Source organism: Heloderma suspectum, chromosome 2 (assembly GCF_057233095.1).
Source record: "Heloderma suspectum isolate Gila_16-S chromosome 2, 16-S_ref, whole genome shotgun sequence".
Classification (NCBI taxonomy): Eukaryota; Metazoa; Chordata; class Lepidosauria; order Squamata; family Helodermatidae; genus Heloderma; species Heloderma suspectum.
In genome coordinates this window covers 30,411,084-30,436,910 of record NC_139459.1, presented here as the reverse complement: position 1 = coordinate 30,436,910, position 25,827 = coordinate 30,411,084, and the positions used below count along the sequence as shown (strand labels likewise).

Below are 25,827 nucleotides of genomic sequence, written 5' to 3'. Positions count from 1 at the left end.
AATTCTCCGCCATCCCTACACTCACTGACTCCAGACACTTGGACAGGGTTTCTACAGCCAACCTTCATGAGGAATTAAATGATATGGGTGACAACAGCTGTGCAAAGAGCTGTTCAGTGTATGGAGTTCAAGACATATAGAGTGATGCTGAACTGAAACATAAGGACACATAAGCCCCCCAACCACTTCTCAGGATGCCTGCCAGTTTCATTCCTCCTTTTTCCCACTTGAAAGAAGTTCATGGCCCTTTTCATGTGGTCAAAACCTAGGGATGCTCCACCTGTGGAGGGGATCCACTGTCTCAGCTCCCGACATTGACCATTCCTCCGTGATCAGAGTCTATGGGCGTACACATGGTACGCAAGGCTCCTGTTACGTGGTTGGGAACCCAGCATTTTACAGAGCACCAGATCGCCTGTGCAAAGCCGACATGAGTGCAAATTGTACACGTGCAGGCTCTGTCCAGAAGTTCGGATCAATTCGTGAAGGTCAGAAGCAGGGTCAGCAACCACCATCCCACTGATCCCTTCCCAAGTGCTGAGAATCCCTGCCTTTCGACTGGGTGAAATGGGCTCGTCGAATCAAGGGAAGAAATCTATCTCTTACCTTTTGCTTAATTACGGTAGGATAGAGAGTCACAGATCGAGCCCAACGAGAATATCGATCAGAATTTGCAACAGGATTCTGCATGTCCAAGAAGACTAGGCCAGCCACTTCTCCTGGACTACCTCCCTCTACATAGGGGTCAGCTTTAATCTGATGGCTGCTGGTACCTGGAAGAACATGTGTAGTACAGCATATTAAAAAAATTCAGCGTTTTCTATTGTCCGAGACTCCGTGTTATGTGTTTGCAGTCAGTCTACATGGCCTTTCAGGGATCCCTCACAGCCCAGGGCTTCTGATTGAAAAGAGATTTAACTGTGCAATTCTGGATTCTAAGGTTTCTATAAGTAAAGCTGTCGGTGTAGACGCTTGGAAGCAACAAGTCCCGAAGATCTGACAATAGACAGCGGATTGCCGGTCACATTCTGCTGATGTGTTTTAATGGGAGCTGCGATGGCCTAAGAAGGTATAGTCTAGGGCGGAGATGGCTCATTCTGATCTTGCACTCCCCCATCCCCAAGGAATGTGCTGAGCCTGGGGTCAAGGCAATAGAAGCAAGCCAAGTCTCCCTGTGTACTAGGCAGTCTGTGCTGGAACTAGATGTGGAAAGGAAGCAGAGGGCTGACTTTGCTCCCTGCAGGAAATCCTATGGCATGATGGGTTCCTTTAGACCAGGGGTGCAGAACCTCTTGCCCACTGGTCTAATCAGGCCCAAGGGACATCCCAATCTGGAGCATGCAGCTTCTTGAGGTTCCTCCAAAGACAAGGCTTAGGGTCCAAGCCCCGCTCCGTAGAGGAATTCCGTCTGACAGCAACTTGCCACTGCTATCTCCAATCTTAGATCAGGGATAACAGTGGGGATTCCCCTGCTGGTACATGGCAGCAGCGTGAGTAAGGGGTGGTGTGCATTTGTGACTTACCAGTGCCAGGGAGAGCACAGGGATGGGTGCCCCCTCCACCTGGGATCTCCAGGCCACCCAGCCCATGCCCCTGTTTGTGCATACCAGGACCCACACTCAAGCTCCCAGCCGCTCGCTGAGCCACCTACATTCACCCAGGCGGCCTTGTAAAGCTCCGTGATTACCACGTTTTGAAAATTTGCTTGCCTGTAATCTTGTGTATACGGGCCATTAATGGCCCCATTTTGCATATATGTGAATGTGTGCAATTTTGCAAACGCGCTTATTTGCATATATGTCTATTATGTCTATATCACTCAGCAGCAAAATCTGAGTTAAGAAGGGACTACATGTCCTGCCAACCTAGCAGTTCGAAAGCAAGAAATTGCAAGTAGATAAATAGGTACCGCTTCAGCGGGAAAGGTAACAGCATTCCGTGCACCTCGGTGTTCAGTCATGCCGGCCACATGACCACGGAAGCGTCTTCGGACAGCGCTGGCTTTTTGGCTTAGAAATGGAAATGAGCACCACACCCTAGAGTCGGACACGACTGGTTGGGGACACCTTTACCTTTTACCTTTTTACATGACATGGCCCCAGCCTCAAGCTCAGAGGAAGCTCAGAGGAAGAGTTGGGGGAGAATTAGGTGGCTGAGCCACAGGCTCAGGGCCAGCATCAAGGGTAGGCATGTTTGGGCATCTGCTAAGGGCCCACACCCAAGCAGGGGCCCACTGACAAGAACCCTCTGGAGTTGCTCCTCCTCGTCACCATTGCAACCTGCTTGTTCACCTGCCTCTCGCTCTGGACCAACAGTGGTGGTGAGGAAGAGGAGCAAGAGATGCCACCATCCACTCGCTCGCAGGCTCTCTGCCGGTCAAGCAAGTAAGTGGGAGCCACGGGGAGAAAGAAGACCAGGAGCAAGAGCAGAAGGTGGACTCACTGAGGGTGGAGGAGCCACCGAGGGTGTCTTGTCCAAGGACTCTCCCAAACCTGGTGCCAGTACTGCCCCTGCTATAGGGCTGGACCAGGCTCCTGACACTGATCCTAAGCCTGCCACGCCTCAGCCTAGATCCTCACAACACCTTCCTCAGAGTCTAAGGAGCCAAACGCCCCTGGCTCCAGCACAGCTGCCCAATGGTGCAGAGAGCGGCAGACAGGATGCCACTAAGCGGAGAGACACGCAACGAAGTGAAGCAGCACCGTCGGCAATAAAAGGCTAACAAAATGGTTCACTCAAAGCCTGGGAAAATCAAACCATTTTAACTGGCTAATATGTTTTAACACTTATTCCATGCAGCTAGTCAACCATCGGGCTGCTACGCGTTGCCTGGGTTGAAGTTTCCAGGTATTCTTCTAAGGCAGCCTCACATGAAGCACATTACAGTACTTTAATCTAGATGTTACCAGGGCACGGATAACTACAGAGACACAGCTGGCACACTAGCCTGCTGACATTCCCGCTTAAAAACACAGGGGCCCAACTCTGCTTGCTCTGGTGAAATATTTAGTTCATTAACCTGGGGTAGTGTCCAACGGGGCCCTTCTGTGGACATTCCAAGCCTCCGGGCCCCGGTGCACACGTGGCCAGCCCTGCCAGCGTGCGCGCGGCCCCTCCCGCCAGTGGCTGCGAGGTAGTGCTTCCGGGGGGAGTGCCACAATGAGCAGAAATGTTTGTTTCTGGAAGGGGCAGGGCTCGCCCCTTCCGGAAACGAGCATTTCCACTTGTTGCAGTGCTTCCCCCCGGAAGCGCTACATCACTGGCGGTAGGGCTGCCCACCTGCTGAGGCCAGCGGGCATGGGCCGCCTGCACAAGGGCTCCATTGGATACTACCCCTGGAAAGCTGGTTCAAGAATAGACACGAACAAACAATGGAGAAAAGACAATGGAGAAATCCCAGGTGCTTATAGAAAAAGGTTTATTGTACTTCTTTTATATTGGCCTGATGTGTTCCAGAAATGCTGATTTCCTTCTTCGGGGGCTTCTCTTGTAGTCAATAGGCATCTGGGATTTTTCTATAGGCACCTGGAATTTCTCCATTTTCTTTTCTCCATTGTTTTTTCCTGCAGACATGCCTCCTGTCCTCTTTTTATCCTTCAAGAATGTACATGCAATCATTTACCTGAAGATTCCTGCAATAGCTCATCCAGTTTTTCACATTCTTTTTTCGACTTCTTTGCGAAAATGTAATTCTTGCTTGATGAAGAGCATTTGTGCATGTCTATTATGCTCAAACCTAGTGCAAGATACAATCATTAACTCTGACTATGAAATGAAGGATCAATGCAATAATTTCCAACGAGCAGAAGAACTTTCTGCTGGATTGCGCCCCAACATAGCCTAGTTCTGTGCCATCACATAAGCAGCCTTTCTAAGTCAGGGTTAAACTACACAATACATTAAATGCGTAATGTCTAGCTGATCCCAACCCCTTTTTTTTAACCTTAGTGTAAGTGTGTGGGGAGGCTGGGTGGGAAGGTTTAACCACCCCTACCCATGTGTGGTGGTCCCAGTCCAGATTGGGCACCCACGCACTTGCACTAAAGTAGAAAAAAATGTTGAGATTAGCAACATGCTATGCATTTAACGTAGCATATAGTTTAACCCTCAGAAAAAAAGGCCTTCTGTACACAGAACAGACCTAGCACTCTCAATTTATCCCACAGTGATTTTGCCAAATTGCTAAGAGAATAAATATCAAATATAATTGTAGTGGACAGTATCTGACACTTTTAAATATATTGGTTTCAAGAGCTTTTAGTGAAAAGAAGCCCCTCCCACCATTATTGGAGCTGCTGTGATGTCATGGAATGCTCACTGACTTCAGATTTTAAATTTCCAGCATGCAGGGCCTAGAGAGAGAAATGCTCAAACCTAGTGCAAGATACAATCATTAACTCTGACTATGCAATGAAGGATCAATGCAAGAACATAATATGCAAGAACATGATATCCACTATTCTGACCTTAGCCTTGCTAACTAGATAAGACATTCCTGCGTCTTGTCAGCTTACAAACATATATTTCAGAGAGCAAGAGCTCAGCAAGAACATGAAGCATGAGACTGCATGAGGCTACTTAGTCTGACCCCCGATATGGCTGCTACAGCATCTTCCATTTGTAACCCTCCTGTGTGTGGGTGTGGGGGTCTTCTACCCACCCCACCCCCCTCATGCCTGCTGTTTATTTTTTTAAAAAAACACCTCTGCAAGGTCTTAAGATATCAGCAGGGCTACTTTGACTCTCAGCCTGCAAAAGTGGTAGTGTGGGACCAGGCCGATCCAAGTAAATGTTTGTTCAAATGTGCCACTCCCACTCATTTCAGTAAATCTTGCTCAGGAGAACGTCCCCACTGAACGTGCCCGTGGTTACTAGAATACATAACTTTTCCTACATTAAAAAAAAATGGAGAATCATATTTTGGAAATGCTCACTTGTTTAGATGTAAGAATAAGCAGGCAGTTTATTAATAGAATCATAGAGTAGTAGGGTTGGAAGGGGCTATAAGACCATCAAGCCCAACCCCCTGCTCAGTGCAGGAATCTAAGACATCTCCTCTTTTACAAAGGACAGTCCTCTATTTGAAGGGCTGCCAGAGGACTGCCCTCTATTTCAAGGGCTGTCCAGTCCAGGTCCAGTATAAAGATCAAGAACCATTTGAAGGAAGAACCGGGCCTTGAAGTTAGGGTCTAATAGGTAATAGGGTCTATAGATAATTTTATCAAATACTTCGAAATCCCACAATTGCCACCAAGGACCCCATTGTTATTCCATGTTATTCCATGTTTTTATATACTCTGTCTCCATCCAAGACTGAACACAGGTGTTCCACAGTGGGCTCACACTAATGCCTAGAGCTCTTCCCTCTGAACTGGCATCATTCCCAGGACCTGTTTACACAAGCATGTGTTCAGTCGTTACGTCGTGTTCAGTCGTTACGTCGTGTCCAACCCCGCGTGACCCCATGGACCAAAGCACGCCAGTCCTTCCTGTCCTCCGCTCTCTCCCGGAGTGTGCTCAAGTTCATATTCATTGCATCGGTGATGCTATCTAGCCATCACATCCTCTACCGTCCCCTTCTCCTTTTGCCTTCAATCTTTCCCAGCATCAGGGTCTTTTCCAGGGAGTTTTCTCTTCGCATTAGGTGGCCAAAATATTTGAGCTTCAGCTTCAGTATCTGTCCTTCCAAGGAGCAGTCAGGGTTGATTTCCTTTAGGACTGACTGATCTGACCTCCTTGCAGTCCAGGGGACGTGTAAGAGTCTTCTCCAGCACCACAGTTCGAAAGCATCAATTCTTCGGCACTCAGCCTTCCTTATAGTCCAGCTCTCACAGCCATACGTTACTACTGGAAAAACCATAGCTTTGATTAGATGGACCTTTGTCGGCAAGGTGATGTCTCTGCTTCTTACTATGCTGTCTAGGTTTGCCATAGCTTTCCTCCGAAGGAGCAAGCGTCTTTTAATTTCATGGCTGCAGTCACTGTCTGCGGTGATCTTGGAGCCCAAGAAAATAAAATATGTCACTGCTTCCATTTCTTCCCCTTCTATATGCCAGGAAGTGATGGGGCCAGATGCCATGATCTTCATTTCTTTAATGTTGAGTTTCAAACCAGCTTTGGCACTCTCCACTTTCACCCTCAACAAGAGGCTCTTGAGATCCTCTTCGCTTTCTGCCATTAGGGTGGTATCGTCTGCATATCTGAGGTTGTTGATAATTCTCCCCACAATCATAATTCTGACCTGTGATTCATCCAACCCGGCGTTTCTCATGATGTATTCTGCATATAAGTTAAATAAGCAGGGTGACAATATGCAGCCTTGTCGTACTCCTTTCCCAATTTTGAACCAATTGGTTGTTCCACGTCCGGTTCTTACTGTTGCTTCTTGACCCTCGTACAGGTTTCTCAGTAGACAGGTAAGGTGGCGTGGTACTCCCATCTCTTTAAGAATTTGCCACAGTTTGTTGTGATCCACACAATCAAAGGCTTTAGCACAATCAATGAAGCAGAAATAGACGTTTTTCTGGAATTCTCTTGCTTTCTCCATGATCCAGCAAATGTTGGCGATTTGATCTCTAGTTCCTCTGCCTCTTCGAAACCCAGCTTGTACTCCTGGTAGTTCTCGGTTCACATGCTGCTGAAGCCTAGCTTGTAGGATTTTGAGCATAACCTTGCTGGCATGTGAAATGATCACAATTGTACGGTAGTTTGAACACTCTTTGGCGTTGCCCTTCTTTGGAATTGGAATGTAAACTGACCTTTTCCAGTCTTGTGGCCACTGTTGAGTGTTGAGTGTTCCAAATTTGTTGGCATATTGAGTGCAGCACTTTAACAGCATCATCTTTTAGGATTTTAAATAGCTCAGCTGGAATACTGTCATCCCCGCTAGCTTTGTTGTTAGTAATGCTTCCTAAGGCCCACTTGACTTCACTCTCTAGGATGTCCGGCTCAAGTTCAGTGACCGCACTATCATGGCTATCAGGGACATTCAGATCTTTACTGTATAGTTCTTCTGTGTATTCTTTCCACCTCTTCTTAATCTCATCTGCTTCTGTTAGGTCCGTGCCTTCTTTGTCCTTTATCATGCCCATCTTTGCACAAAACGTTTCCTTGATATCTCCGATTTTCTTGAAAAGATCTCTAGTCTTTCCCATTCAATTGTTTTCCTCAATTTCTTTGCATTGTTCATTTAAGAAGGCCTTCTTGTCTCTCCTTGCTATTCTCTGGAACTCCGCATTCAGTTGGATAGATCTTCCCCTTTCTCCCTTGCTTTTCGCTTCCCTTCTTTCCTCAGCTACTTGTAAAGCCTCATCAGACAGCCACTTTGCTTTCTTGCATTTCTGTTTCTTTGGGATGGATTGAGTTGTTGCCTCCTGAACAATGTTACGGACCTCCATCCATAGTTCCTCAGGCACTCTATCAGGTCTAATCCCTTAAATATATTCATCACCTCCACTGAATATTCATAAGGGATATGATTTAGGTCATACCTGAATGGTTTAGTGGTTTTCCCTACATTCTTCAATTTAAGCTGAAATTTTGCAAGAAGTAGCTCATGATCTGAGCCACAGTCAGCTCCAGGTCTTGTTTTTACTGATTGTATGGAGCTTCTCCGTCTTTGGCTGAAAAGTACATAATCAATCTGATTTCGATATTGACCATCTGGTGATGTCCATGTGTAGAGTCGCCTCTTGTGCTGTTGGAAAAGAGTGTTTGCTGTGATCTGCGTGTTCTCTTGGCAAAACTCTATTAGCCTTTGTCCTGCTTCATTTTGTACACCAAGGGCATGCTTGCCTGTTATCCCGGAGATTTCTTGACTTCCTACTTTAGCGTTCCAATCCCCTATGATGAATAGGACATCTTTTTTTGGTGTTAGTTCTAGAAGGTGTTGTAGGTCTTCATAGAAATGATCAACCTCAGCGTCTTCGGCCTCAGTGGTTGGGGCATAGACTTGAATTACTGTGATGTGGAATGGTTTGCCTTGGATTCGTACTGAGATCATTCTATCGTTTTTGAGATTGTACCCCAGTACTGCTTTTCCCACCCTTTTGTTGACTATGAGCACTACTCCATTTCTTCTAAGGGATTCTTGCCCACAGTAGTAGATATAATGGTCACCTGAATTAAATTCGCCCATGCTTGTCCATTTTAGTTCGCTGATTCCCAAGATGTCGATGTTCAATCTTGCCATCTCATGTTTGACCACCTCCAGCTTACCTTGATTCACTGACCTTACATTCCAGGTTCCTAAACAATATTGTTCTTTACAGCATCGGATTTTCTTTTCACCACCAGACACATCCACAGCTGAGTGTCCTTTCGGCTTTGGCCCAGCCGCTTCACTCTTTCTGGCGCTACTTGGAAATACCCTCTTCTCTTCCCCAGTAGTATATTGGATACCTTCCGATCTGAGGGGCTCATCTTCTGGCGTCATATCGTTTAGTCTTGTGATACGTTCCATGGGGTTTTCTTGGCAAGAATACTGGCGTGGGTTGCCATTTCCTTCTCCAGTGGACCACATTTTGTCAGAACTCTCCGCCATGACTTGTCTGTCTTGGGTGGCCCTGCACAGCATAGCTTATGGCTTCACTGAGTTATGCAAGCCCCTTCACCACAACAAGGTAGTGATCCATGAAGGGGTTACACAAGCAGCTAACCTGCAATAACATCCCTTTGACCAACCCCCAGTGTCTGATTTCATTACATGCAGAGGGTGAATCAGAGGCTGAAGAACAAAAACCAGGGCTAGGTATGTCAGAGAATTCTGTTTGGGGGGTGACGCTTGGTGAGTTTTTGCCGGCTTGGCTCCCCAGACTCATAGAATCATAGAATAGTAGGGTTGGAGGGGGCCTACAAGACCATCGAGTCCAACCCCCTGCTCAGTGCAGGAATCCAAGTCAAAGCATCCCTGACAAGTGGCTGTCCAACTTCATCTGAATGCCTCCAGCATGGGAGAGCCCACCACCTCCCTAGGGAATTGGTCCCATTTGTCGTATTGCTCCTGACACACTACCTTTTGCTTTGGCACTATCCGTAGCCACATGAAACAGCAGTTTGTAATATCCTCCCAAAGATCCAGACTGCAGGAAATGTGTTCCAAAATGCTCAATTAATTTTTGGTATGCATTATATTCATAAAAGGTGGGAAGGTTAGCAAGTTCCTTCCAGAAAGGTTCAGCGAGAGTTAGAAATTCTGGCCGATTATTGATGAACTGAGCAACTTCCACACTGTTTTCAATAACCATGAGGTGGTTACTCTAGGAAGACAAAAATAAAGAAGTCAACATAGGAACATAGGAAGCTGCCTAATACTCAGACCCTTGGTCTGTCCAGCACAGTATTGTCGACACTGCCTGGCAGTGGAAACTTTTCCAGGGTTTCAGGCAGGATTTTTTCCTAGTCCTACCTGGAGATGCCAGGGATCAAACCTGGGGCCTTCTGCATGCAAAGCTTTTGCTCTAGCACTGAGCTCTGGCCTCTCCCTCAGGCAGTTTCATGATGGCAGAACAGCATTTATAGGAGGGACGCACTGAATGAGCAGTAGTTTGTTGACTGCTTGATTCTGCATGCTTCAAAATTCTACTACCAGAGGCTATTTTTTTTAAGGCCTTCTACCAATTGGATGAGGTAGAGGGACAGATTGGATGATCTGTCCCTCTTCCACTAGCCTGCCAGTCACCTGCATGAAATCCCCTATTGCCTATGGCTACCAGGCAAGGAGTTAAATACAGCTCTACAATCAAGAACTTAGCCCACGTACTTGCTCTTGCTAACTGAGGTTCTTAATCTTTTTTAACAGCAGAAATACCACAAACTGCTTTTGCAACTGTCCTCAGTTTTTGAAAGTCATTTGCCATGCGGCATTGGGGGGAGCGGGGGAATGCTCGTGATCGAGGTCTGTAAGTTTTGAACACTTTTGGGTGTCATGAAATAGCTATAGGGAGTTTTGAGTCCTAGCCTAGTTTTTGTCCAGACTGGCAGCTTATGCTAAACAATAGGGGCTTAATTACAGGGATATTTGGGTTGTATCCAATACTGGCTGTCTGCCAGCAGAAGGGAAACCACTGGGAAAATGGATTCTCCCTCCCCCATGAAGCTTCCTTGCATATGGGGGACTGCAGGGGAAGGAGAGCAAGTAGAGTGAGCCGAAGTCCACTCGTGCGACGTTGGGTTTATCCCTTTTCCTGTTTTTGTTGTTCTAAAGCAGGTGTACAGAACTGCAGGCCCAATCTGCCCCAACTGGGGTCCCGATCCAGCCCTCCAAGGTTCCCCAAGTAGCTACACCCCTTTCTGCTGGCTCCATCCCCTTCCCCCTGACCACCAATTGTTTGGAGGTTTCCTAGCATCTGTGCAACTTTTTCCGCCATTCTAAAAGGTTGAGATGCCTCTCCTATGGCTTATTTACTGGCAGTAAGGGCTTTAACATGGAATTTATGCTGGAATTTTTAGCCCAGCCCTTTTTGCATTTGGCCTTGGCTGGGAATATTGCAACTTCATCTGCAAGTTACAGGAAGTAACTTTGTCTGAAACTATATGCTATACCTGCATTTTTATGTAAGAAACTGTGAGTAAATGATTTTACCTTTTGTTCACTAAAGAAGTGTGTGGTCTCCTTTCTTTAGCCTTTGTGTGCATGTGGGACTAGTAAACACTCATTCTGTTCTGCCTGTTGTTTTTCTCTGCTAACTGCGCTTTTAAAAGAAGGCAGCAATATTTAATAATTCCTATTATGCAACACTGGAATGTCCCCCCCACCCCCGAGAGCTCTGAAATGGAATGTGACCCTCAGGTTGAAAATAGTTCAACGCTCTTCTTCTAAATCCACCCTGGAATGCTCACGCTACCTACTAGGATGAAAGCAGGTTTTTTGTCTAGCCTGGCAGGCTCATCAAGACTACTGGGAGATCTTGGATTTTGTAAAAGCAGATGGATGTCACTGTGTGATTGCTTCTGCACACACACAGCCTATACATTTCTAGCATCTCTCCTCCAAGGAAAGTGTCTCTGTAAATTCTGTTCTGATCTTTCCACTACTTGGACAGGAAGAGCACAAAGGTGTATTTACCTTTGAATAGTTTTCCTCAGTTTTTGATGTTGTGTAGTGGTGGTAATTATTTGCAGTTACACGATTCGCTGTATGTTTCACATATGCCCAGGAACTGTTATAAAACTCCGCGCTGAAGTCATTTTGAATTTTCACCTATAAAAAGGAACAACCACCGTAATTTATAAATCTTTTATTTTTTCTAAGAAGTAAGAAAATATGTAAAATTACATTCTACTTCTTGGCACAGGTATGGGTTGTTTCCGCAATAGGCCTTTTGTTAAGGGGAGGTGCAATAACAGCTGACACTACCAAAAAGATAAGTGAGACATTTGAACGTTAAAACTAAAAGCCCACAAATTATGCCACAGTAATTGAATGAAATAGCTCCTCCTCCTGCCAAGATTCTCTGTGGGGGCTCCCACCTCCATAGGACTATGTTTCTTTTAAAGCTACCCACACAGCCCACGAAGTCCTGGGTTGGAGGAATTATTTGACAGCTGAAATTGAATGACAGCCAATGGGGAGGGAAGCCCCATGTCCTTATCAGTGGACACTGAAAGGTGATGGCAGGAGCAGAGTAGATAAGCACTGTGCAGTTCTATGGGCAGCAGCACTGCACAGGTTAATCCAGCGTCCCTGGACCTCTGATGTCACTTCCTATTGGTAAGGATACAGGACTACCCTTCCTCTTGGTCGTTGCTAGTAATAGATGAGCCTGTGTATGTCACCTTCACATGTTAGGAGTTTGTCTATTCAAGTGTTCATCTGAACACGTGAGAGCTAAAAAAGGGAATGGGATATGGGGGTATACATGCTAGACCCACCCCCAATACCCCATCAGTTCCATCCCAGTCTTCGTATGTTTAGCATGGAGGTCTGAAGAAGACTTCTACATGCCTTCAGGTGAACGTGCTTAGAAGCTTCCTGGCAATTGGGAACCCTTCTGGATCAGCGTTCCTGATTGCACAGAGGCTTCTAAGCATATTAATCTGAATGCATATAGAAGTCCCCTTCAGTCCTTTGCACTAAACATGTGAAGGCGGGGGGCCATGTCAATGGGGACTGTGCATGCAGTAAGATTGGGGGTGGGGCAAGTGAGTGCACTTTTAGCATGTGTAAAAATATACAGGTATTAAAAAAAACTATGTTTTATACATAATTTCATTCTGTTAATGGATTCCTTTTAAAAGTTCCTCTCAAAATGTGTAGTTAAATAGGTATTTAAATATATAAACAAATACCTATTTGAATTAGGCTGACCATATTTCCTTGAAACAAAAATGGGATATTGGGATGACAAAAACGGGATGGGGTTATGTAATATTTCATATTCTTGAAAAAGTAAGATGATAACAACAGTTTTATTACATGAACTTATTGAGTTAACAATTATTCTTCAGTGACAAAACTCATATAAAAATTTAGGTAGACGTAGAGGGGGACTGTATTTCACCACAATCGTACCATGAATATTTTTCTGATGAAGAAATCTTACACAGCAAATTTCGGTCTTTCAGCACCTTATCATAAAACTTCTCACACTCCATGACACAATTTTGTTTTACAACTAACATAGCCCTCATTGTCTTAACACTTAATCTAGATTTCTCCTTTGACCACATATCATTCATAACAGAAAATATTCTCTCGACAGGTGCTGTACTTCCTATTGTGTACTACACAATCTAACAAAACAACTGCAGCTCCCTTTGTGGTATCTCAGGCTATAAGAGACTTAAAAAACAACCTAAACTCACTGCAAAAGGACATGGAAAGGGGCGCAAATGAATAACACTAATTTATTGCATATACACACAAAAAACACTCATAAATATACATACATAAAATACTTATAAAATACCACATGAGCAGTAAACAAATCTGTATGGCATACCACACTGAACACTCTAATGCAGGACTGCACTGGCCAGACTGCAAAAAATCGTAAACATACACCAGAAAGAAGAAAAAAAGAAGAAGAAAGAAGAAAAAAAAGAAGAAAAAAAAGGAATGAACACCCCGACTGCTATCACAAGCCGGTATATGCTCATGTCCCACTGGAAAGTTCCGCTGTAATAAAAAAATAGCTAACAGCCCATTGAACTGAAATATGAGTCTGAAAAGTCCGAATCAAACTGAATGTAGGGCAGAAAGAATCTCTATGTGCGGAACGAAATAACAGTAAGACTCACCCTCCTGGCTCCCACACGCTGAATGGGGCTTAGCGACCGCCTCTTAAATTCCCCGCCACTGCAGACAAGCAAGGGGGTGGCGTCTCAGGAAGCTTGGCTCTGACTGGGTAAAGTACATGGAACTTCCTCTTTCGTCACACTAGTAGTTTTACTGCACGCATTGATTAGCATAAAGCCTTATGATAAACGTGTTCAGTTTTTTACAAAGAATTAAAAATGGGACAAAATTGACATTTATATTAAAATGACGGGACGGTTGGGAAATATGAAAAAAACGGTGCTGTCCTGTTTAAAATGGTACGTATGGTCAGCCTAATTTGAATGCATATTTAAATGTGCATTTTCTCTCAAAATATGTATATTTAAATGTGGTTTCTCTCAAAACTTGTCTTTAAATGCATTTTTTTTGGGTCAAAATACATCTTTAAATGAGGTTTGAAATATTAGTATTCAGGTAATGTTTTACCCATTTTCTTTTCCCTTTTTTTGCTTAATGTCTAAACTGGCCACAAATTGCAATGAATTTTTGCTGTATTATGTCCATTCAGTGTAATTCAACCTGAACTCTCAAGATAATGCAAATTTTCTCCCCCTGCCCGCCCCCCTTTTTAAATTATTTTTTTAAGAGAATCTTGAAGATAACACCATGACTAAAATAAAATAAACACACCTGGAATGTGTAAGCAAGGACGCTGTCACTCAGCCGATAATATTTTCTCTGGTCACCACTGTACACTTTTCTGCACTGGCCACCAAAACTCTTAGTGTGAATGACTCCAGCTTTGGTCTCACCAGTAAGGGCATCAAAGCTGCAACCAACCAGAGTTGTGACAAAGACTAAAATATTCATTGGATTTAGGAACAGTCAGTTGTGTAACTAAATACTGGTACATCTGCAGACTTCATTCAAAACTAAATTATGCTGAGAGCAGGGTTGTTTATGATGAAATTCTGTACTGGCTGAGCCATAGCAAAGATCATAGTGTGCTACATCAGGGAAAATAAGACTGGTCTTCCTGATTGTGTCAACCGCAGAGAGCAAGTACCTGCTAATTGGAATGCATTTTATCTCTATGGCAACTGTCCTTGCTAAGTTACATTTCTAGGTAAAATTAATGCAACTTGATGAACAAGAATGTCCAGTCTCCTTCCATCTTTTTTATGTGTTCGCTCTGAACTGAAGTCATCCACTGTCAGGGATGAATCTGACTATGTGGAGATGTCTGGCAGCTCAGATTTGGAATCAGAATGGGAACAGCAAGAACAGAGGGAGGCACCCTCCCTAGCAAGCCCAGATACGCCGAGACTTTCTTCCCAAGACTTTAACACATAGATGGCTCAGGCTGAACTGCTCCCCCATTCCTCCACCATGAGAACTCAAGTTTTGGAGGAAGAGGAGGGCGAGGGGTATGACTTGAGGGACGCTACAGTCTGTCGCAGAACGAAGTGGGAAAAATTAGGGGCAGGGCTCTGCCAGGCTGGCCACTCGTGGAAGGGAATGGCCAACCTGGTGGAGGCGCATCCCTGCGAAACACGTCTGGCCATGAAGTTTATGCCCAGACTGCTGGCAACTTCTCTAACTTCCACTTTGAATCCTCTATTGATATTCGGGGATGTGTGGATTAGCTGGTTCTATGCAGTCTGAGAGTTTCCTAGAATGTGCATTTGTAAAGAAGCTAGTCATTAACTAATAAAGTAGTGTTCGCCCAAAGCCTTGTTTCCTGGAGTGTGTTGATTGTGAAGGGAGAGGACGTAGGAACTAGGGATGTATGAATCCCCTACCTGCCAGTCTGGGGGGGGGGGTCCATGGGGGGGGAGGTGATCTGTTCCTCCCCCCGGAATCCTCTTTGGCCGGCTCCGCTTCGTGGCGATTCTGCGGAGCTGCCGGCCGGCTCCGCAATGCCAGTGATACGGCCGCTGTGCCGTATCACTGGCTGAAGGGAACTACTGATTGCAGCCACAAATGGCATCTGGGACCAGCGATATGGCATGCCTTCAGCCGGCGATACGGCACGGTGGCCATATCGCTGGCAATCTGGAGCCGGAGGATCCAGCCGAAGCGGATTCCACACAGAGGCGGGGGTAAGTCTTCTGTTCCGCCACAGACTCTGGGGGGCCGGATTCTTTAAAATCTGGCCTCACTGGAGTCCGTGGCGGAATTCTCCGCCATCCCTAGTAGGAACGTGACATCCACCAGGCTGCATAAAATCTGAAATGTATTCGCTTTGAAGTAATAAACCTAGATGTTCTTGTAGATCCACTGGGTGCAGATCTACAAAGCTAAGTGACAGCGGTAGTAGCTCATGGCCATCCCTATGAGCCAACATATTCAGACAGTGGACCTCATAAGATCAGATGGTGGAGGGCCCAAAAGCTAGTCTGAGGGGACAACTTGCTGTCTCATAGCAACTCAATAAGCCAGCCTGGGAGGCCTGAAAACTTCAAACGGGAGACTTTGGCAATCAGAATCAAACCTATTCTGAGCATCATTGTGGTGGTTTTCTTGAAGAAGGAGTTTCTGGCTCATTTTCTGCTGCACTTGAGCACCGCTGCCAGTGATGCAGGTCAGGAGGTGGTGCTGCACTTGCTATCTCAGCACCTATCAGGTGACACAAGGGGCTATAGGGATCTGCCTGGCATAAAACATGGGTGGGCCTGGCTGCTCAGTTTACGCAGCTTGTTGAGTGAGTCAAGAACAGGCTGCTTGTGTAGCAGCCATATCGGGGGTCAGACTAAGTAGCCTCATGCAGTCTCATGCTTCATGTTCTTGCTGAGCTCTTTCTCCCTTGAATATATTGTTGTAAGCTGACGAGACACAGGAATTCCTTATCTTGTCAAAGGTCATACAACTGTATATCTTGTTCTCTGCTGTTCTCTTCTGTTCTCTCCTTATCATGGCTACCCTATAACCCAGTTCTTGTATTATAAACAATAGTGCTAAGAAAAAAAATGTTGAGGATTGCAACCCCATGCGGGAGGGAGAGGAGGAGCCGTTTCATATGTGTCACAATGTCTATAAAACCAATGTGCTAATGTAAATCGGGGCTTCTGGCTCTTTGGAAACGATTCCAGCCTTAAGCCCGCGCGTTAAATAAAGAATCTCTTTTTCCTTCACTCCGTGGTCTCTCTGACTCTGGGTTCTGCAACATAAATGGTGCCGTGACTCGGATGTGGCAGGCTCTGAGCCAGACAGGTGGCAGTTGCCTGCTCTTGATCGCCGCACCAGGAGGACGAGCTCGGCGCATGCCTCCCTTTCTTGGCGCCACCGACCTTTTTGTCGAGTGAATGGGAGAAAGCCTGCACCGGGATCGCCCAAACGGCAGCGAGCAGCAAGAGAACCTTGGGAAGCGGAGGAAGGAACTTGAGCCCTGCCTGTATCGCAGCTGCAATTGAGTTGAAACCCACATTGGAAGCCTTCAGGAGAAAGGCAAGTATATGGGAAAAAGAGGGCCCCGCCTTTAGGGAGAAAGGCCACTGGGCAGAAAAAAAGAGGGCCCCGCCTTATGAAGAAGGTCAGTGTTGGTGGTATACGTATACAAAAGAACCTACTCCTTGCGGGTAGAAGGGGGGCCTGATCACACCCCCGAGTGGGCGCCAGTACCTAGCACGCCAGTACTCAGTAGGAAGCTGAGGAAGCTGGGGAAGCCGTTTTCCGCTCTGGTAAAAAGTGGGAAAAGTGGGTGGCAGGGACATATGGATGTAGTGGAGAGATTGATGATTGTGTGAGTGGCTACTGCGGTTTCTGACGCATACCGTTGACCGTCCGGGTGCCCAGGCCAGTAGCAAAGTGCGTGGTGTGAAAAATCCTCTTGTGTCGGCCAGTGAGACCCCTTACTCACTGACCAATTCCCATTCCCTAATTGTGTCTGTCTTCAATTTAGGAGGGAGGCTATGGGTGGTGGGGGAAGCAAACCTTGCACCCCCTTGAGATGTATGTCAAACAAAGAAAGAAAAAGGTGTTTTTTTAAAGATTCAGAATAGAAAGAGAAAACAGCAAAAAGCTCAAGGTCGAGCTGAGAGGAAAAAAAACAAGATCTGAGGCTGTTAATTAGAAAAATGTTGCAGGACAGTCTGGCTTTTAACAAAGCGTGGGAGCGTGAGAGTGTAAGGCCAAAGAAGTAGCTGTTAGCCTAGCGCGCCGAGAGAGGGGGGGCAGGAAAATTGCCCACAACGTTCTGAGTTGTGCAACATCATCACCTCGCCTAATTGAGATGAAATCCCTAAGAAATGGAAACTGAAAATGAAGACCCAGAAGATGAAGGCAAAATAGAAAATAAAGGTGAAGAATCAGCCCCCAGAGCACAGGCTAGACCCCTCTTCGAGTGAAAAGTGTGCCATAAGACTGTCCCAAAGCAGAATGAAGCGGAAAGACCATGTTGAAGATCTCTGTCAAGGTAACCGTTTTTAGCTTTGAACTGTGTTAGAATTGCATAGAGCCTGTAGCTACTGACCATCAGCTATATGATTTCTGAAGAGCGTAACCATTAAGCTTTTGCCGTGGGATTCCCTGCAATGAAGAAATCTCACTGATTTGAGTGTCCAGTGTTACACTGCCTAAGTGTGTGTGCTAAAGAGACCGAGAAACCAGACAGCATGTTCCTGGCCAAGCCAAAATCACGCTACTGCCATGCTCCTGGAAGCTGCAATAAACTGTGTAAGCTGGGAGACCCAACCTGATTGAGAAGAAAAGAAGATATTGGAGCAACTGTCTTGAAAAACAATGAGATCTGTGTAGCTGGCTGGCTGACGCTGTCAGTGATGTTACAACTTTAAGACTGTTTTCCTGTTTGAGACCCCAGCGAAGAAAGCTAACCCGAGTTATTTGTTGCCCGTGCCAAAGCAAGAATTTGGTGGCCCTGTACCTCATCATGTCCTGTTTTGAGCTTAGGATTTACAAATACAAACAAACTGAGAAGCTTGCCTTTGAAGTCCTGCAAATCACCCCACCGCCTCCCCGAAGATTAATGGCTGCCTGAAAAATGCAAGTATAAGGCGATGCCCATCACCCCCAGCGTCCTGAGTTTCGGCACTCAGTGTTTCAGTGCTTTTGTGTACCAGGTTAGAAAAGAAAAAAAAAGTAAGTTTTTAAAATGTCTGTGAGAGAACCTGACAGAAATAAAATAAAATTTACAGAGGAGTTGCCCAGGTTAAAGTGTCACGGCTAGAGAGCTGAGCTGTGCCGCTCTGTTTAGACAGAGGCCTTGCTAAAAAGTTAAAGGCCCTTGTCTGTCAAAAGGGGTGTAGGGCCACACTTTCCCTTTTTAAACTCATGCAAAAGTGGAGAGCCTTTGCTGGAAACATCGCATCTTCATTGCCCAGGGCCTTCTCTGTTTGCCTCCATCATCATCTGGGCTTTTTAGAGACACTCTGCACATGAACTAAAATTTTAAATTGTCAAAGACTTGCCATGGACAGTGCTGTGAAGCTTTTGATAAACTTGAGCTCTCATCGCTGTGGACCATGTGTCTATGTTTGTAGTCAGCTCAGTGTACAGCAGGCTAAGTTTGATTTATAACTTTTAAATTTCCTTCTGCTAAAACTCATGCAGCATAGAGTTGCTGATGCAAAAATGGTGACCTAGAACTCTGCGTGTGTGGGTATGCCTTTCCCTTGATTTTGATGAGCCCTGAGCTTTCAGCCAGAAGACCAGTATAATTGCTGGATCTGCTCCATCATGCCTTACCATGCAAGAAGTGTTTTCCATTCATTGTGTTAAATTGCAGAAAAAGTTTGTTGTATATATTTTATGATTTCTTAAATATCATAAAATATATGTGATATTTGCAGATTAGTGTTAGTTGCAACTCCAAATAATACTAAGTGTGGTTCCCAATGGATGACAAGGAAAGAAAGACAAAAGCAAGTAGAAAAGAAAGAATAGAGAAAGTAGCAGACAGATAGAGAAGACAGATAGAAAAAAGAAGAAAGAAAAGGCAAGAGGCAAAGAAAAAAAAAATTGTAAAAAAAGAAGCGTGGCCATAGTTGCCCCCAGGGTAAATTAAAAGCAGCTGATTGTGCCTGGAGCTTATTACCTGGAATAAAGTAGCCACAATAATGTAATAGTTCTTTAAGATAAAGAAAATGTAACTAGAAGGAGAAGAAGAGCCTATCCCAAATGTGTGTCATTGGGACTAGTGTAAGGCAGAAAGGTTTAAGTAAGTTTAACTTGAAAAAGACAAATAAAGAGACAAGGCTGGTGCATGGAGCAGAAAGTTTTATATAAAAAGTTTGAAACATGATCTGCAATACAGGCAGATCAGCAAAGAAAAAGAAAGCAAAAGAAAAAAAAAATTTGTCTTCCCATACTAATAAATAAAAAGTGTTATCAAGCACTTTGGGAAGCGAAGTTGTTTACAGGAAGCTGTGCCTGAGAACCAAACACTTCTAGCCTATGCTGAAAATGTTTGCTAGTGTTATGGGTAACATGTATAGTATAAAAACCCATTTAGCGCAATAGCTCATGGTTCAGAGAAGCTGTCTGATCCAAAAATTAAGTACGCCTGTGTGCTGTAAGTTACCCAATAAAGTCTCCTTGTAAGTAACCCCCCCCTGCTGGAATCCCAAAACACAAGTTGGGCTAGAGCGCCTCACCCAGTATCAAACCCTGCTGTTAGAAGCCATGAAAGCAGGTATGAAGAAGTCAGTTAATATGACCAAAGTGTCTAAAGTGCTGCAAGGTGCCACCGAGGCCCCAGAGCGTACTTGGAGCGTCTTTCAAATGCCTATCGCCAGTATACCTCCCTTAACCCAGAGGCCCAAGAAGACATGGATGAAAGAAGAAAAGAAGAAGACCCAGCAGAGGCAGAAGATTCTTAAAAAAGAACCAGTGTGCCCAGTGTGGACAAGATGGACATTAGTGGCATGAATGCCCAAATAAAATAAATCAAATACACAAAGGAAAAAACCAAAGAGGCCAGAATGGGCGAAGAGGGAGACAGCTTGAGAGGGGCCGTGATATTGACTGTGAGGGGCCGTGACATTGACTTCATAATTGACACTGGAGCAGCATCAAGAGCAAGCAAACGTTAGCCTTAAACAAGAAGTCCAAACACTGAGCAAAGGTCTTCAAGCCCAGCGTCGCTTTGTCTTAAAAAAATAAGCCCCCAATTCCCATCACAGAAGTTCATCCTTTCCAACCAAGAGTTAAAGTATGAGTTAAAGAGGGAAAAATAACCCTTTGACTCCCAGATGGAAAGAACTCAGAACTGTCATACTTTCCACCCCCGCAGCTATGAAAGCAGCTAGAGTTAAACCCTAGATACATTGGACACGAGTCAAGAGAGCGAGAGGGGGAGAGTAGACTGTAAACAGAAATCCTGAAAATCCTTTAAAAATCATTCTGAAAAAGCAGTAAGAAGACTCAGGCTAGACCTTACTGTGGACACACCGGGAGACTGTCCCCCAGCGTACGGTCAGACCTGCAACTGGAGAATTGAAGAAGGGGACTAGACCCTACTGCAGCTTGCCAGGTGAATAGCTGCCCAGCGTACGGTCAGATCCCAAAGAAGATCAAACATGTGTGTTGTAGTGTTAGTAGTGTTGCATTGTGTCTCCTTAATAAGGTGCAAAAAGGGGGGCCAGCCCCTGAAAGAGAAAGTTTGTCCCAGGGATTTGCTGATAATTACTGGCTTCACCTGGCTAACATCACGAGAATAAAACATTTTTGTTTGCCAAGAGGTATACCTGCAAACAGGCTTATTATCTCTTGCCTAATACCTGTCTGTAAACATCCTGGGAACATTCAAAAAGATACCATGTTAAAAGTTTATGGTGTAAGTTTAACTTATTCCCAAAATGCTAATTGGGGCGTAGTTGCAAAGATCCTACCCCCTACAGAGTTCACTCTACGCACCCCCATCATTGCTGAAACAAATGCTACGTGTGCACGAATGCTTAATTGTCAAAAATTTTCCAGAAAATACAAAGCTATCCCTGGCCCCCTTCCACTGTAATAAAATTCAAAACATATCTTTTAATGATGCCCACATACTTTTGCCTCATGGATGGTTTTAGACATGTAATTCCCGCACTTGGTCATTCATTCCTGCCAACTTGTCTGATAACCACCCATGTTGCCTCAGCCGCCAATTGAACTGGTGCCAATTCTTCCCCTGTAGCCCGAGAAAATCCGTCAACGGCAGCCTCGAGCACTCCAACTAACTAAAAATTGTAATAGTCATGTGCAGTTATATTCTGACTCAGAAAAATTGGCCTTAGCAATGTCACTAGTTGAGGTTCCAGGTTTAGCCGTGGCTGATGGTCTGGAAATCAACCGGTTAGCTTGCAGCTTAGCCAAAAGCATAAATGCCACCTCACGAGCATTGTCATTGTTAAATAAAGAGTTGCGTGATCTAAGAGGTGCAGTTCTAGAAAATAGAGCTGGTATAGATTACCTCTTCCTTCTTCATCATTTAAGTTGTGAGACACACCAAAAGCTCTGTTGTTTTAACTTAACTGATAATGGCAATGCTGTAGATGAACAGATCAACAAGCTGCACAATATAGTAGCTAACAAAACAATAAGACAAAACAATTAGCTCAATTAGTTAACCCCTTGGCTTCCAGATCTTAGCTAGCTTAAAAGCATTGTTCATCCTAATTCTATCAGTATTGTTCATAAAAGTTCTGTTATGTCTCTGCGTTCCTTGTCTTATGCGCTGTTTAACCAATCTGTTTTATGTCTCAGCTAGTAAAACTGCTGCCCTCTATGCTCTAATAGCCCAACAAGAGGCTAATATGTATGTCACAAAAAGCTTTGTATAGTTATCAGAAATGCTATAATTGTAATGAAATTATGCATTTAAGGGGGGAATGTAGCAGCCATATCGGGGGTCAGACTAAGTAGCCTCATGCAGTCTCATGCTTCATGTTCTTGCTGAGCTCTTTCTCCCTTGAATATATTGTTGTAAGCTGACGAGACACAGGAATTCCTTATCTTGTCAAAGGTCATACAACTGTATATCTTGTTCTCTGCTGTTCTCTTCTGTTCTCTCCTTATCATGGCTACCCTATAACCCAGTTCTTGTATTATAAACAATAGTGCTAAGAAAAAAAATGTTGAGGATTGCAACCCCATGCGGGAGGGAGAGGAGGAGCCGTTTCATATGTGTCACAATGTCTATAAAACCAATGTGCTAATGTAAATCGGGGCTTCTGGCTCTTTGGAAACGATTCCAGCCTTAAGCCCGCGCGTTAAATAAAGAATCTCTTTTTCCTTCACTCCGTGGTCTCTCTGACTCTGGGTTCTGCAACACTTGCAGACTTTGCCTGCCCATCAGGCTGCTTGCTCTGCCTCCAGACTACCGGCTGTCACCTGACTCAGCTAAAAGCATCCTTCACCTTCCCTTGCATAGCCAGGAGGTTTGATTGACTGGATTAGATCAATGTTTTGCTAAAACAGTATTACATGCTAATCTAGACTATATAACCTAGACTATATAATCTAGTCTCTTACAGGGCTGGATTAACTCTGATCTAAGGTGGCCAGGTGTCATCTTTTACCGAGGGCAGTCCTCTATTTGAAGGGCAGCCAGAGGACTATTTTGAAGGCATCTTCTGTTTTAATGGCTGTCCTGTCCAAGTCTGGTATAAAAATAAAGAACCACCAGAAAGAAGAGCTGGGCCTTAAAGTTGCCCATCAATAGCACCTGGACAGTAGACTGAGAAGGCACACACTAGGATGAGATTAGTGTAGTTCTATTTACATTATTATAATTTTATTTATATATATATATATATATATATATATTTAATCTATATAATAGAATAATTAAAATAATTATTTCTAAATGTGCATCCGTACATATAAGGTAGCATATGCAAATTTTATTGAAAGAGACATCCTCTTTCATCCTCTTTTTTGGTGTTGTGTGCCTTTTTTTTAATTCACAAGTACTATGCTAAGTATTCTACAAAGCAGTGCCCTTAGCTAAAGCGTGCGTGTGTGTGTGTGTGTGTTTTCGGCGGTGGGTGTGCTATGGTTCACATGATAGAACTTCCTGGTAATTAAAGAGAATACCTAACCTACTCCTACGATTATGGAGCAGGAAATGGCAGCAAATATTGCAAATTACCCTAAACCTATGGGATAGATAAATCTATCAATGCAAATAAAGCTTGCTTTCCTATTCCTTCCCTATCACTTTTTCTTTTTGTATCATGTCTACTAGAACCAGTGTGGTGTAGTGGCTGGAATGTTGGACTGGGAGTTGGGAGATCCAGGTTCTAGTCCCCATTCGGCCATGGAAGCTCACTGGGTGACTTTGGGCCAGTCACAGACTCTCAGTTGTTGTGAAGATAAAATGGAGAGGAGGAGGATCATGTAAGCCACCTTGGGTTTCTTAAGGAGGAAAAAAGGCGGGATATACATAAATGCAATAAATAAATATGTACAGTAGCTAGAAAACTTAAGACACATTATATTGTTGTTGTTGCTGCTGCTGTTGTTGTTCTTATTAATAATAATATCTCCACACTATTTATCTTCAGTTTTCATGCAAACAAATGGGATCTACATTGGTCAAGCCATCAATGATCCATTATAGAAGCGCTTTTGGCTCTTAATCCTAGTGAAAAAGTCAACTTCACGCTTCATATGGCCACCACAACAGAATGTACGTGAAATGCTTTGAACACTGGAATTACATGATATAAAAACTATATAGCTTCTTCTTTATCATCATTGCACTAATGAGAACTATAAAGGAACTTACCCTGCTCCTGTAAGCTCTACATTAGGAGGGGGCTTAAGAGGGGGCTTAATGTTTTCACACACCGTCTTGACCTCATCACATTGGTCTTCATCAGCACCATCCTCCTCGCAATCATGATCTCCATTGCACACCAACAATTTGCTAATGCACTGTCCTGGGGTGGTAAAGACAGATAAAAACATCAGTGAAGAAACTCTTGGACCCAGCTAGAGAACAGAATCGACCCCTTCTCCATCTTTCAAACAATCCAGACCTGAGATGTCAAGATCATGCGAAAAAGATTAAAGCACTTTTTCTGCCCTTTTTTACATGTCATCATGCAGTAGCTGTGGAATCAGAGTAAGCCTCATCGACACCTGACATATCAGGTCTCCAAATCTGACCTTTAGCAGAGCAATGTCTCAACTGCTGTCAGGGGTGCCTCTGAACATAGGCAGTGGCAGAGTAGCTCAGATTCCGAACAGGAACCGCAAAATGTGGGGGAGGAACTTTCCCAGACTCTTCCAGACAGGGAGAGAAGGACTCCTCTGGTTTCAATGGTCCAGCTGGACGGAGAGGGCCTCTCCTCACACACCCCTGTGAGAGATAGCGAACAGGGAGAGATGGGGCTTGGAGAGCCTGAATTTTTAGACGCCAGGTGCAGACGCAGAGCCAAGAGAGCAATGGCAGGAGCGGAGCTGAGGTGATCTGCCTGACTGGCCCGGCGGGAACAGCTACGCGTAGAGACCTCACGAGAGAGAGGGAGATCCCCCCCACCCCTTAAGTTAGGATAGCGTGCCCACCTTTTCTCAAACGGTGGGCAACTTTCAACCTTGGTAGCTTCCCCTTGAACTCTCTGAAGGCTTTTCCTTTGTAGACTGTGAGTTACTGACAATTTGCATCTGTATGACCCATTGAAGTAAAGGATTAAAGAGCCGTGGATAGAAGCCTCTTGTCTGTGTTTTGATTTGGCTTTTGAAGTTCAGCAGGGACAAAAGGGAACCCTGGCAACTGCCAGGCTTGGAAACGTTAGAATACCAAGGCTCCTGCAACTTGTTTCCATCTCCTCTTCGGGGCTGGCCTTAATATTAGATGGCGTGAGGTGACTGCCTCAGATGCCGGGGGGGGGGGACCAGTAGCGGCCTCCCAGCTGTTTCTCCTGAACTCTCCAGCTGTTCCCTCTGTCAGAGAATAGAGCTGTGTATGCTGCACAAGCTTTCCTGGCCCCCTGTAAGCTGGCCTGTGGCCTCATGTGGTGGAGGACTAGTGTTGAATTAAGATTCAAATATCAGTCAAGTCAGCATCTGTCTGTGGACGGGGGAGGGCGTGACATCTTGTTCTTCACCTCAGGCAGCGAAATGTCATGGGCTGTTGGCCCTGCTTCTCTTCCTTCGAGTTCCAGGCTTTGGATCTATCCTGCAGTCCCTACTTTGGCTGCTTTGCCACAGTCTTCCCTACCAAAACCTTCAACTAACTCCCCGCTTCCCCAAATCTCCCTCTGCTTTGTCCTGAGCAGATCCCATTGGTTTTCCCTGTGGCACCATAAAGAGGTCATGTGGGTTCTTGAAGCAACATACCCGATGAACATCTAAAACGATCACCGCAGCCTTCTTCTGTGGGGCAGCCTCTTGTAGGAACACATGGACGGGATTCAAATGAATTTCCTGAACATGGATGTCCTTGAAACTGTCCGTAAATTGCTATGGTCCGCCTGCGAATCTAAATCCAAAAACAATCCTTTAGGGCAGGGAAGGGGAACCTTTTTTCTCTTGAGGGATGAATTCCCTCAACCAGGGGTGCAGAACTAGTTCTGGGTGTTCACCCCCACCCAGCCCTCCAGAACCATATGTTGTGAGTGGGCATGGCCCTGACATTAGTGAGTATGGCCATGCCTACC

At 44.9% G+C, this 25,827-nt stretch overlaps 1 protein-coding gene across 2 annotated transcripts in view; it reads right to left on the bottom strand.

Moving 5' to 3' along the window:
• Positions 1-25,827, bottom strand: part of C7 (complement C7) — a 60,319-nt gene that overhangs the window by 20,512 nt on the left and 13,980 nt on the right. For both annotated transcript variants that reach the window (XM_084833141.1, XM_084833139.1), the window contains exons 4-10: positions 25,508-25,649; positions 23,952-24,105; positions 13,910-14,048; positions 11,066-11,200; positions 9,014-9,257; positions 3,623-3,736; positions 607-773 (exon numbers count right to left, since the gene is read on the bottom strand). In XM_084833141.1, the coding sequence (XP_084689267.1) occupies positions 607-773; positions 3,623-3,736; positions 9,014-9,257; positions 11,066-11,200; positions 13,910-14,048; positions 23,952-24,105; positions 25,508-25,649 (1,095 nt within the window). The remainder of the gene's footprint in view (positions 1-606; positions 774-3,622; positions 3,737-9,013; positions 9,258-11,065; positions 11,201-13,909; positions 14,049-23,951; positions 24,106-25,507; positions 25,650-25,827) is intronic.